At 44.5% G+C, this 13,807-nt stretch overlaps 1 protein-coding gene across 2 annotated transcripts in view; it reads right to left on the bottom strand.

Annotated features, from left to right (window-relative positions):
* The window catches only part of SNX6 (sorting nexin 6), a 65,730-nt gene that overhangs the window by 17,689 nt on the left and 34,234 nt on the right, over positions 1-13,807 (bottom strand). For both annotated transcript variants that reach the window (XM_031668182.1, XM_031668181.1), the window contains 2 exons: positions 9,901-10,006; positions 2,799-2,874 (listed from right to left, as the gene is read on the bottom strand). In XM_031668182.1, coding sequence (XP_031524042.1) covers positions 2,799-2,874; positions 9,901-10,006 — 182 coding nt within the window. The remainder of the gene's footprint in view (positions 1-2,798; positions 2,875-9,900; positions 10,007-13,807) is intronic.

Below are 13,807 nucleotides of genomic sequence, written 5' to 3'. Positions count from 1 at the left end.
TGGGCTATTGTTCTGTCACCCAGTTCCGGCACAAACTTGTGGTCCCAGCTACTCAGGAGGCTGAAGCAAAAGGATCGCTTGAGCACAGGAGTTCAAAGCTGCAGTGCTCTATGACTGCACCTGCGAATAGCTACTGTATGCCAGCCTGGGCCACACAGGAAGACCTGCTCTCAAAAAAAAAAAGGACACAGCACAGTTTCAAGTATTCTGTAAAATATATAATTAAAATGACATTATAAATGAATTAGGGCAAATACTACTCAAAGCAAAAACAATTTTATGAACTTTGCTTTCACTCAAGAGAATTTGCTTTGACAGATTTACGTTAGAGAACAGATGGCAAGGTTTACTTTTTTCCTTCTTCCTGATAAGAAGAATTAACTCTTTGGGAAGGTGGCTTTTTTCCTTTTTTTTTTAAGACAGAGTTCCTCTAGTTACCCAGGCTGGAGTACAATGGCGCAATCTCTGCTCACTGCAACCTCTGCCTCCCGGGTTCAAGCGATTTTCCTGTAGCTGCTGGGATTACAGGCATGCGCCACCATGCCTGGCTAATTTTGTGTTTTTAGTAGAGATGGAGTTTCTCCATGTTGGTCAGGCTGGTCTTGAACTCCCGACCTGAAGTGATCTGCCTGCCTTGGCCTCCCAAAGTGCTGGGATTACAGGTGTGAGCGACTGTGCCTGGCCGATGGCATGTTAATTAGTGTAAGCTATCATACCGTGCTTTGCCAAAAAGCTTGACTTTTAAATATCTGAGACAGAATATACTAGAGAAAAGGTCAAGGATGTGGTTTAGAGAAAGGCATAGACTATGAAAATAGTTTTCCTGCTTAAAAATGTGTTTAATTTTTAGTTTTTTTGAGACCAAGTCTTGCTTTGTCGCCCTGGCTGGGGAGCAGCAGTGTGATCTCGGTTCACTGCAATCTCTGCCTCCCAGGTTCAAGTGATTCTCACGCCTAGGCCTCCCAAGTAGCAGGGATTACAGGTGTGTGCCACCACGTCTGACTAATTTTTGTGTTTTTAGAGATTGTGCCACTGCTCTCCAGCCTGGGTGACAGAGCAAGACACTGTCTTGCAGGGGAGGGGCGGGGGGCGGAATCAATTTGACCTCCAGTGAAATACATACACACATATACATACATACATATATGTTCTAATTTCCAAACAGCAGTTCTTATTTATAAGCTTTATCAAAACCTAAAAACACTAATATAAATTCTGTTCTTCCACTCTCTTACACACAAATCAGCCCATTTTCATAAATAAAACACAGGGGAGGAAGAAAAAAATACATATATAGAGAGAGAGTAAAGTCGATTTTTATTTCTCAGATTTAAAAAAATAGGATAGAAAGGGAGGAGAAAAAATATCAACCCAAGTTTTTTTTGTTTGTTTGTTTTGAGACGGAGTTTTGCTCTTGTTGCCCAGGCTGGAGTGTAATGGTGTGATCTCAGCTCACCACCACCTCTGCCTCCTGGGTTTAAGCAATTCACCTGCCTCGGCCTCCCAAGTAGCTAGGATTACAGACACCCACCACCACACTTGGCTAATTTTGTATTTTTAGTAGAGACAGGGTTTCTCCATGTTGGTCAGGCTGGTCTCAAACTCCTGACATGAGGTGTTCTGCCCGCCTCGGCCTCCCAAAGTGCTGAGATTACTGGCATGAGCTACCTGCCCAGCCCTCAACCAAGTTTTTAAAGGAGGTCCTTATTATCAATGTGTTTTGACAAAAATATTCCAAAAGTTTTGCATTGTAAGTATTGTTGGCTGGGAGAAGTGGCTCACACCTGTAATCCCAGCACTTTGGGAGCTGAGTTGGGTGGGCCACTTGAGGTCAAGGGCTTGAGACCAGCCAGGCCAATACGGTGAAACCCCGTCTCTACTAAAAATAGAAAAATTAGCCAGGCATGGTGGCAGGCACCTGTAATCCCAGCTACTTTGGAGGCTGAGGTGGGAGAACTGCTTGCACGTGAAAAGAGGATGTTGCAGAAAGCCATGATCATGCCACCTCACTCCAGCCTGGGCGAGAGAGTAAGACCCTATTTCAAAACAAAAACTAAAACAAAAACCAAAAGTATTGTGTGCATCCAGACTGCCAATAGAAAATTTTCTCTGCTTTATTTATATTTCACATATATATATATACCTATTCATACACACACACACACACACACACACACACACATATATATATTTTTTAAACAGTCTTGCTCCGTCACCCAGGCTGGAGTGCAGTGGCATAATCTTGGCTCACTGCAACCTCCGCCTCCCGGGTTCAAGTGATTCTTGTGCCTCAGTCTCCTGAGTAGCTAGCTGGGATTACAGGCACACACCACCCACACCTGGGTAATTTTTATATTTTTTGGTAGAGATAGGGTTTAGCAATGTTGGCCAGGCTGGTCTCAAACTCCTGACAGCTGACAGGTTTTCCACCTCCCAAAGTGCTGGGATTACAGGCATGAGCCACTGTGACCAGCTATATTTCAAGTTTTATTTATTTATTGTTTTCTGAGATGGAGTCTTGCTCTATTGCCCAGGCTAGAGTGCAAAGGTGTGATCTCAGCTCACTGCAACCTCCGCCTCCCAGGTTCAAGCAATTCTCCTGCCTCAGCCTCCTGAGTAGCTGGGATTACAGGTGTGCATTTTTGTATTTTTAGTAGAGAAGGGGTTTCACCATGTTCGTCAGGCTGGTCTTGAACTCCTGACCTCTTGATCCGCCCACGTTTGCCTCCCAAAGTGCTGGATTACAGGCGTGAGCCACCGTGCCTGGCCTATGTCATGTTTTAAATTAGAATACTTACTTGCATATATCTGTAGAATCCTGAGTTCCTAAAGCATATAATGAAGAACCAATTCTATTGTAATCATCTGCAGCACCTATGGAGAAAGTTTTAAGAATTTAGTATACCTATTCCTTGATTTAAAAATACTTACTGAGTACTCACCTGTCAAACAATGTGTAATATGAGACACACTAGTAAAGAAAATAACACAAACAACAGGCATGGTGGCTTATGCCAATAATCCCAACACTTTGGGAGGCTGGGGCAGGCAGATCACCTGAGGTCAGGAGTTTTGAGACCAGCCTGGCCAACATGGTGAAACCTCATCTCTACCAAAAATTTAAAAATCAGCCAGGTGTCATGGTGCATGCTTGTAATCCCAGCTACTCAGAAGTCTGAGGCAGGAGAATCACCTGAACCCAGGACGCAGAGGTTGCAGTGAGCCAAGATCACGCCACTGCACTCCAGCCTGGGCAACGGAGCAAGACTCTATCTCAAACAAAAAAACAAACTGGAGGTTGGGTGCAGTGGCTCACGCCTGTAATCCCAGCACTTTGCGAGGCAAAGGCAGGTGGATCATGAGGTCAGGGGATCGAGACCATCCTGGCTAACATGGTGAAACCCCGTCTCTACTAAAAATACAAAATATTTGCTGGGCGTGGTGGCGGGCGCCTGTAGTCCCAGCTACTTGAGAGGCTGAGGCAGGAGAATGGCGTGAACCCTAGAGGCAGAGCTTGCAGTGAGCCGAGATCACGCCACTGCACTCTAGCCTGGGCAACAGAGCGAGACTCCGTCTCAAAAAACAAACAAACAAAAAACAAACAATCAAAAAAAACAAAGTAGAAAGCAAGAAATATAACTTTCTTCATTAATAGATGTGACATGATCATCTACATAGAAAATACTAAGGAATCTACAAAATAGTTACTAGAACTAATAAGTGAGTTTATTTAGCAAGATTGCAGAATATAAGATCAATACTGAAAAAATACACTGTGTTTCTATGTATTAGGAAAGAACAATTTGAAATTGAAATTTTAAAAAACATAACATGGCCTGGCGCGGTGGCTCACGCCTGTAATCCCAGCACTTTGGGAGGCCGAGGCAGGCGGATCATGAGGTCAGGAGATTGAGACCATCCTGGCTAACAAAGTGAAACCCCGTCTCTACTTGAAATACAAAAAAATTAGCCAGGTGTGGTAGCGGGCGCCTGTAGTGCCCTCAGGAGGCTGAGGCAGGAGAATGGAGTGAACCCGGGAGGCGGAGCTTGCAGTAAGCCGAGATCACACCACTGCACTCCAGCATGGGCGACAGAGCTAGACTCTATCTCAAAACAAACAAACAAACAAAAAACCAAAAAAAACCACCACCACCACCAACAAAAAATAACATTTATTTATTTGGACACAGGGTCTCATTCTGTTGCTCAGGCATGAGTGCCATGGTGTGATCATGGCTCACTGCAGTCTCAAGCTCCTGGGCTCAAGCGATTCTCCCACCTCAGCCTCCCGAGTAGCTGGGACCACAGGCGCATGCCACCACGGTTGGCTATTTTTTTTTTTTTTTTGGCAGGGGAGGGATAAGGCCTGACTCTGTCGTCCAGGCTGGAGTGCAGTGGTAGGGTCTTGGCTCACTGCAACCTCCGCCACCCGAGTTCAAGCGATTCTCATGCCTCAGCCTCTCAAGTAGCTGGGACTACAGGGGCATGCCACTATGCTCAGCTAATTTTTGTATTTTTAGCAGAGATGGGGTTGTTTTTTTGAGATGGAGTCTCGCTCTGTTACCCAGGCTGGAGTGCAGTGGCTCAACCTTGGCTCACTGCAAGCTCTGCCTCCCGGGTTCACATCATTCTCCTGCCTCAGCCTCCCGAGTATCTGGGACTACAGGCGCCTGCTACCACGCCCGGCTAATTTTTTGTATTTTTAGTAGAGACAGGGTTTCACCATGTTAGCCAGGATGGTCTCAATCTCCTGAACTCATGATCTGCCTGCCTTGGCCTCCCAAAGTGCTGGAATTACAGGTGTGAGCCACTGCGCCCAGCCAGAGATGGGGTTTCATCATGTGGGCTAGGCTGGTCTCGAACTCCTGACTTAAGGTGATTCGCTTGCCTCAGCCTCCCAAAGTGCTGGAATTACAGGTGTGAGCCAACACGCCTGGCGCCTATTTTTTGCAAAGACTGGGTTTCATCATGTTGCCCAGGCTGGTCTCAAGCGATCCAAACACCTCAGTCTCCTAAAGTGCTGAAATTACAGGTTTGAGTCACTGTCTTCAGCTTAATAAAACATAACATTTATAATAGCATCAAAAACCAAATAATCAGGAACCAATCTGACTAAAGATGTATAAGAGCTATACAATGAAAACTACAAAACACTGCTGAGATGAATTAACAAAGACCCAACTCAGTGGAAATATGCTATATTAATGTACCAGAAGGATCAATATTGTTAAGATACCAATTCTCTTCAAATTAATCTATAGAATCTACACAATCCCAATCAAAATCCCAGCAGCCACTTGTGTAGAAAAAGACAGCTGATTCTAAAAATTTATATGAAAATATAAAGATTCTAGGGTTGAGGGCAGTGGGTTCACACCTGTAATCACTCCCTCCTTTGGGAGGCCGAGGTGGATAGATCACTTGAAGTCAAGGGTTCGAGACCAGCCTGGCCAACATGGCAAAACTCTGTCTCTACTAAAAATGCAAAAATTAACCAGGTGTGGTGGCACGCATCTGTAGTCCCAGCTGCTCGGGAGGCTGAGGCACGAGGATTGCCTGAACCTGTGAGGCGGAGGTTGCAGTGAGCCAAGATCACACCACTGCACTCCAGCCTCCAGTCTTGGTGACAGAGTGAGATTCTGTCTCAAAAAAAGGAAAAAGTATAAAGATGCTAGGGCTGGGGGTGGTGGCTCACGCCTGTAATCCCAGCACTTTGGGAGGCCAAGGTGGGCAGATCATCTGGGTTCGGGAGTTTGAGACCTGCCTGCCCAACATGGTGAAACCCCCTCGCTACTGAAAATACAAAAATTAGCCAGGCTTGGTGGCAAGTACCTGTAATCCCAGCTAGTCATGAGGCTGAGGCAGGAGAATTGCTTGAACCCAGCAGGTGCAGGTTGCAGTGAGCCGAGATCGTGCCACTCACTCCAGCCTGGGCAACAGAGTGAGACTCTGTCTCACAAAAACAAAAACAAAAAGCAAAGCAAAACAAAACAAAGAAAACATAAAGATTCTAAGAGGGGTCAAAAACCACTTTGATAAAGAATAAAGTTGGGCACAGTGGTTCATACCTGTAATCCCTGCACTTTGGGAGGCTGAGTTGGGCGGATCACTTCAAACCTGGAGTTCAAGACCAGCCTGGGCAATATGGCAAAACCCCATCTCTAATAAAAATACAAAAATCAGCCAGGCGTGGTAGTGCACACCTGTAATCCCAGCTACTGGGGAGGTCGAGGCATGAGAATCACTTGAACCCAGGAGACAGGGGTGGCAGTGAGCTGAGACTGTGCCACTGCACTCCATCCTGGATGACAGAGTGAGACTCCATCTAGGGAGAAAAAAAAAAAAGGAGTCTGGTGGCTCATGCCTGTAATTCTAGCCCTTTGGGAGGCCAAGGTGAGAGGACTGCTTGAGTCCAGGAGTTTAAGACCAACCCGAGCAACGTAGCAAGACCCTGTCTCTACCCCCTCAACAACAACAACAAAAATTAGCCAGGCATGGTGGCGAATGCCTGTGGTCCCAGTTACTTGGTAGGCTGAAGTGGAAGGATCGATTGAGGCTGCAGTGAGCCATGTTTGCACCAATACACTGATCCTGGGTGACAGAGCAAGACCCTGTCTCAAAAAAAAACAAAATACAAAAAACAAAAAACAATAAAACTGGGGCTGGGCATGGTGGCTCATGCCTGTAATCCCAGCACTCTGGGAGGCTGAGGCGGAATACGAGGTCAGGAGATCGAGACCATCCTGGCTAACACGCTGAAACCCTGTCTCTATTAAAAATACAAAAAATTAGCCAGGTATGGTGGTGGGCGCCTGTAGTCCCAGCTACCCGGGAAGGCTGAGGCAGGAGAATGGCATGAACCTGGAAGGTGGAGTTTGCAGTGAGCCGAGATTGCGCCACTGCACTCCAGTAGCCTGGGTGACAGAGCAAGACTTCGTCTCAAAAAAAAAAAAAAGAAAGAGTAAAGCTGAAGGAAGGACACAAGAAAAAGAAAAGATACTGAACCTCAACAGTCATTAGGACAATACAAATCTAAACCACATTGAGTTACCACCACTGACCTATTTGAATAAAGTTAAAAAAGACTTCAAATTCCACTGGGAAAAATAAAAAGACTGACTATCCTTGTTGGCAAAGATGTGGGGCAACTGGAACTCTCATGCCCTGCTCATGGGAATGCAAAATGGTACAATCATTGTGGGAAAAAAATGTGGTAGTTTCTTAAAGTTAAATATTCATTTACCACATGACTCAGGCATTCTACTTCTAGGTATTACCCAAGAGAAAGAAAGGATGGGCCGGGCGCGGTGGCTCACGCCTGTAATCCCAGCACTTTGGGAGGCCGAGGCGGGCGGATCACGAGGTCAGGAGATCGAGACCATCCTGGCTAACACAGTGAAACCCCGTCTCTACTAAAAATACAAAAAACTAGCCGGGCGTGGTGGCGGGCGCCTGTAGTCCCAGCTACTCGGAGGCTGAGGCAGGAGAATGGCCTGAACCTGGGAGGCGGAGCTTGCAGTGAGCCGAGATCGCGCCACTGCACTCCAGCCTGGGTGACACAGCGCGAGACTCGGTCTCAAAAAAAAAAAAAAAAAAAAAAAAAGAGAAAGAAAGGATGTCCACATAAAGAGTTATATACAAATGGCTCATATAAATTGTATCTGTAATAGTCAAAGCTAGAAACAAATAATTTTTGTATATCCATTCAATGGAACACTACTTAGCAACAAAAAGAAATGAACTATTGATGTACACAACAACTTGGATGAATCTCAAAATAGTTTTTTGAGTTTCAAAGCTAAACAATAAAGAATACATACTGTATGATTCAATTTATATAAAATACTAGAAAATACAAACTAATCTATAGTGACAAAAAGCAGACCAGTGGCTATCTGGGAATAGGGCGGGAGGGAGAGATTTCAAAGGGCCACAAGAAACTTTTGGGGGTGATGTGTGTGTTCCTTATTTTGATTGTGGTAAGGATTTCACACATGTCAAAACTTACCAAACTGTACATTCTGACTACTGCAGCTTACTGATATCAATTACACTCAACACAGCTGTTAAAAAAAACCTCATTGGTCTATTTTGCACTTTGAGTGGTTCTTTTACATATATGATTTTGTAGCATTATGTACTTGGCCGTTTAGAAAACATTGGTCCAATGAATTATGCAGATGTTCTAAGTGGTGACACACTTAAATGTACAATTTTTTAAAAAATCACATTCACTAGTAACATTATCAATCTCTATATAGGTCTTCATTGGCCCATCTAGCTGGGCACAGTGGCAGGCGCCTGTAATCTCAGCTACTTGGGAGGCCGAGGCAGGAGAATTGCTTGAACCTGGGCGGCAGAGGTTGCAGTGAGCCGAGATCGCACCATTGCACTCCAGCCTGGGCAACAGAGACTCCGTCTCAAAAAAAAAAAAAAAAAAAAAAAATTGCAAGTGTATGGCAGGAAAGAATATAGAGACTACTAGTCCAGTATCTATTGGGAAGTAAGCTCATGGTGAGAGATAGAAAGTTTTCCAAAATTCTAATTATCGCTTGAAGTTTGACTTTTCATTGGCAACAAACACTATCTTTGTTTTTCTTGAAATAACTGATTTTTTTTGGCCAGGTTCCTCCAATTTAAATAATTACCTGATTTTTGAGAAAACATTTGCCAAATATTCATAAACATAGTTTGTCTATCAGTCATTCTTTAAAGTAAAAGTAGTGTTCTATGAAAAAATTAGCTAGTTCAATCACAACTCAATCACTAAAATGCTTTTCTACAGAACCATCATACTTGAGTATGTAGCCAAAGTGCTTTATGCATACCTCCTATTTCATCACTCAGAATATTTAAAAATGTATACTCAAGGGTAGAGATTACAATCAATTTTTACTGTTTCATCAAGGGCATTCTTAAGTGAAAGTCACATTTTAAAAAAATTGTAAGTGGCTGGGTGCAGTGGCTCACACCTGTAATCCCAGCACTTTGGGAGGCCAAGGCAGGTAGATCATGAGGTCAGGAGTTCAAGACCATCCTGGCCAAGATGGTGAAACCCCATCTCTACCAAAAATACAAAAATTAACCTGGCGCGGTGGCAGGCGCCTGTAATCCCACCTACTTGGGAGACTGAGGCAGGAGAATTGCTTGAACCTGGGAGGCAGAGGTTGTTGCAGTGAGCTGAGATCGCACCACTGCACTCCAGTCTAGGTGATAAGAGACTCCGTCTCAAAAAAAAAAAAAAAAAAAAAGCTAGTGCATGGCAGGAAAGAATATAGAGACTACTAGTCCAGTTTGTTGCCACTGCCTCGATTTGTATGTAATTATGCAGCAGCAGCTTTATCCATCATTGGTGTAAACGTCAACATGGTGAAAAAGGCAAAAACTATCACAGTATCACTATAAAAATAGTTATTGTTTTGTTGTTGTTGTCTAGACAGTCTCACTCTGTCACCCCGACTGCAGTGTGGTGGTACGATCGACCACAGCTCACTGCAGCCTCGACCTCCCAGGCCCAAGGCATCCTCCCACCTTAGCTTTCCTAGTAGCTGGGACCACAGCCATGGGCCACCACGTCTGGCTAATTTTATTCTTTGTATTAGGCGGGTGCAATACAAACACGGTCTTACTCTGTTGCTCAGGCTGGTCTTGAATTCCTGAGCTCAAGTGATCTTCCCGCTTCAGCCTCCGAAAGTATTGTAATTACAGGCGTGAGCCACTGTGCACAGCTGAAAATAGTTTTGACCTCACAGGCTCACTATAAAAGAGCCAGGGAGCCTAGACTCCAACAGACCACAATTTGAGAACTACTGCTCTATATTAAGACTTTTTCAAACTATAATATGAACTTTATAATTATTCCATTAAAAGATATAAGCTTTAGCCACAGAAACATCTTACTTTTGTGGGATCTTGTCATTCTATCAGATTTAGCAGATGCATCCTTAACTCGGTTATGATATTCCAAAAGAAATGTTCGTTCATGCTCAAAGAAATCATCTACATCCTATAAGATCAAAAGAAAATACAAACTTTTTTCACTTATTTGCTTTAGTTTAATATGTAAATAACTTTATAAATATAAAAGATTATCAGTAAAATAGCACAGCTATCCTCTAATAGTCAGATGTTACTGTACTAATTTCACCAGCAAGACTTTAATAGACATGCATTTCTATCTATCAAGTAAGAAATCTTCTATGATTTTGTAACTGAAGGCTCCCCAGATAGGTCCAAGTTCACATGCTGTATGTGCTCCCCAAATAGGTCCAAGTTCACATTCTTTCTTCTTTTTTTGAGATGGAGTCTCACTCTGTCGCCTAGGCTGGAGTGCCGTGGCATGATCTTGGTTCACTGCAACCTCTGCCTGCCGGGTTCAAGCGATTCTCCTGCCTCGGTGTACCAATAGCTTGGGACTACAGGTGCACACCACTACACCCAGCTAATTTTTTTTTTTTTTTTTAGGCGGAGTCTCGCTCTGTCACCAGGCTGGAGCACAGTGGCGCGATCTCGGCTCACTGCAACCTCCGCCTCCTGGGTTCAAGCGATTCTCCTGCCCCAGCCTCCTGAGTAGCTGAGACTACAGGCACACGCCACCACGTCCAGCTAATTTTTTTTTGTATTTTTAGTAGAGACGGGGTTTCACCATGTTGGTCACGCTGGTCTCGAACACCTGACCTCGTGATCCACCCGCCTTGGCCTCCCAAAGTGCTGGAATTACAGATGTAAGCCACCGCGTCCAGCCTAATTTTTGTATTTTTCAGTAGAGACAGAATTTCGCCATGTTGGCCAGGCTGGTCTCAAGTTTCTGACCTCAAGTGATCTGCCCGCCTCAGCCTCCCAAAGTGCTAAAGTGTTGGGATTACAGGCATGAGCCACCGCGCTTGGCCTCACATGATGTACTTATTTGTGATCTGCCTCTACAATTCTGCCTCTTCAGTAAACATACTATTGCCAGCAGAAGTGATCAATTGTTTTTAAGGAAAAAGAAAACAATTCTGGTGGACAGAGTGAAAATCTATTTTTCTTGGCCTGTTACGTATTCTACTGGCCATTCCTGAAGGCTGCCTAGCCTTAGTCATTAAGGCCCTTTCTTACTGCACTGAGGACCCTGGCCAAACTATCTGAGGGCAATAATACGATTAACCACTGTCTTCAATCTTTTTTTTTGAAACAAAGCTAGCTATACATTAAAAATAAAAATTATTATTATTATCTTCAGACAGAGTCTTGCTTTGAAATCCAGGCTGGACTACAGTGGTGCAAACATGGCTCACTGCAGCCTCAACCTCCCTGGCTCAAGCAATCCTCCTGACTTAGCATCCCAAGTAGCTGGGACTACAGGTGCATGCCACGACGCCAAGACAATTTTTGTATTTTTTTGTAGAGACAGGGTTTTGTCATGTTGCCCAGGCTGGTCTTAAACTCCTGAGTTAAAGTGATCCACCTGCCTTAGCCTTCCAAAATGTTAGGATTATAGGAGTGAGCCACTGCACCTGGCACAAAAATGAAATTAATAGTATTTTACCCCCTTGAAAATTACCAATAATTAAGTGAAAAAGCATCAGCTGACAGGATATAATTGGAGACCAGTATCAACAGAACACAAGCAGCAAGAGTCAGTACTGACAAAATGTCATTGAAAACTGTAATTCAGCTGGATACAGTGGCTCACACCTGTAATCCCAGCACTTTGGGGAGGCCGAGGTGGGCAGATCACTTGAGCCCAGGAGTTCAGCCTGGGCAACATGGAGAAACTGTCTCTACAAAAAATACAAAAATTAGCTGGGTGCGGTGGCATGCACCTATAGTTCCAGCTACTTGGGAGGCTGAAGTGGGAGGATCGTTTGAGCCTGGGAGGCAGAGGTTGCAGTGAGCCGAGATTGGGGCTGCACAGCAGCAGCCTAAGGCAACAGAGCAAGACCCTGTCTCAAAACACAAAATAAAATAAAAAATAAATATTAAAATAAAATTCATAATTCATATGTAACAGTTCTCTTTTTCTCTTTCGCCCAGGCTGGAGTGCAATGGCACAATCTTGGCTAACTGCAACCTCTGCCTCTGGGGTTCAGGCGATTCTCCTACCTCAAAAGCCTCCCGAGTAGCTGGGATTACAGGCATGAGCCACCATGCCTGGCTAATTTTGTATTTTTCGCAGAGACAGGGTTTCTCCATGTTGGCCAGGCTGGTCTCAAACTCCCAACTTCAGGTGATCCGCCCGCCTTGGCCTCCCAAAGTGCTAGGATTACAGGCGTGAGCCACCGCGCCAGGCCAGTTTTCTTAACTGTAGAAATGTGGATAAAACTGGCAGGGTTGTTGTGAAGATTACACAAGAAAATGTGGGCTACCAATCAACACATTATAAGTGTTCAAAAATGTTATTACTCTATTAATAAAATTATCAAAATTATAATCAACATAGTGCTTTACATTTAATGGCTAAGAAAAATGGTTGATATTAATGCATAAGCAGCATCAAATGGAAGTAAGCTGAGTCCTTATTGGAAAGCAGCCACAGCACATGCACTGTCAAGTATCCACTGACCTGTCTCTGAAAAATCAGAGTATAAATCAAATAGTACTCTACACACCAATTTTATTATGTCTATAAAAACAGGCAATGATGACAAAGCAGCATTCTTTTCTTCCTAGTATTTGCTTGATAATAGAAACATTGTTCTCATATTTTAATGGTAAGAATCTTCAGATAAATCAACTCTTGTACCATTTTTAGAACATCATTAAGAAAAATACAGGTGTTTTCGGCCGGGCGCGGTGGCTCACGCCTGTAATCCCAGCACTTTGGGAGGCCAAGGCAGGCAGATCACGAGGTGAGGAGATCGAGACCATCCTGGCCAACACAGTGAAACCCTGTCTCTACTAAAAATACAAAAAAATTAGCTGGGTGTGGTGGCGGGCGCCTGTAGTCCCAGCTACTTGGGAGGCTGAGGCAGGGGAATGGTGTGAACCTGGGAGGCGGAATTTGCAGTGAGCCGAGATCATGCCACTGCATTACAGCTTGGGCGAGAGAGCAAGACTCCGTCTCAAAAAAAAAAAAAAAAAGAAAAAAAAAGGAAGAAAAAAAAAATAGGTGTTTTCCACACATATTATCTCAATCTTTTTATTTTTTATTTTTATTTTTTATTTTTTTATTTTTTTTTTGAGACAGAGTCTCGCTCTGTCGCCCAGGCTGGAGTGCAGTGGCGCGATCTCGGCTCACTGCAAGCTCCGCCTCCCGGGTTCACGCCATTCTCCTGCCTCAGCCTCCCGAGTAGCTGGGACTACAGGCGCCCACAACCGCGCCCGGCTAATTTTTTGTATTTTTAGTAGAGACGGGGTTTCACCGTGGTCTCGATCTCCTGACCTTGTGATCCGCCCGCCTCGGCCTCCCAAAGTGCTGGGATTACAGGCGTGAGCCACCGCGCCCGGCCTCAATCTTTTTATTAAGTCAGTAAGGTGGGTAGTATTATTAACCCCATTTTGAAAATGGAAAATCTGCCAAGGCACAGTGGTTCACACCTGTAACATCCTAGCACTTTGGGAGGCCAAGGCAGGCAGATCACGAGGTCAAGACTTTGAGACCAGCCTGGCCAACATGGTGAAACCCCGTCTCCACCAAAAATACAAAAATTAGCCGGGCATGGTGGCGGGTGCCTGTAATTCCAGCTACTCAGGAGGCTAAGGCAGGAGAATTGCTTGAACCTGGGAGGCAGAGGTTGCAGTGAGCCGAGATTATGCCACTGCACTCCAGCCTGCGCGACAGAGCAAGACTCTATCTTGGGGAAAAAAAAGAAAAAAGAGAGAAAAC

The sequence above is a fragment of the Papio anubis genome, chromosome 7 (assembly GCF_008728515.1).
Source record: "Papio anubis isolate 15944 chromosome 7, Panubis1.0, whole genome shotgun sequence".
Lineage (NCBI taxonomy): Eukaryota > Metazoa > Chordata > Mammalia > Primates > Cercopithecidae > Papio > Papio anubis.
The sequence above is the reverse complement of the archived record's forward strand: the minus strand, read 5'-3'. Positions and strand labels throughout refer to the sequence as shown.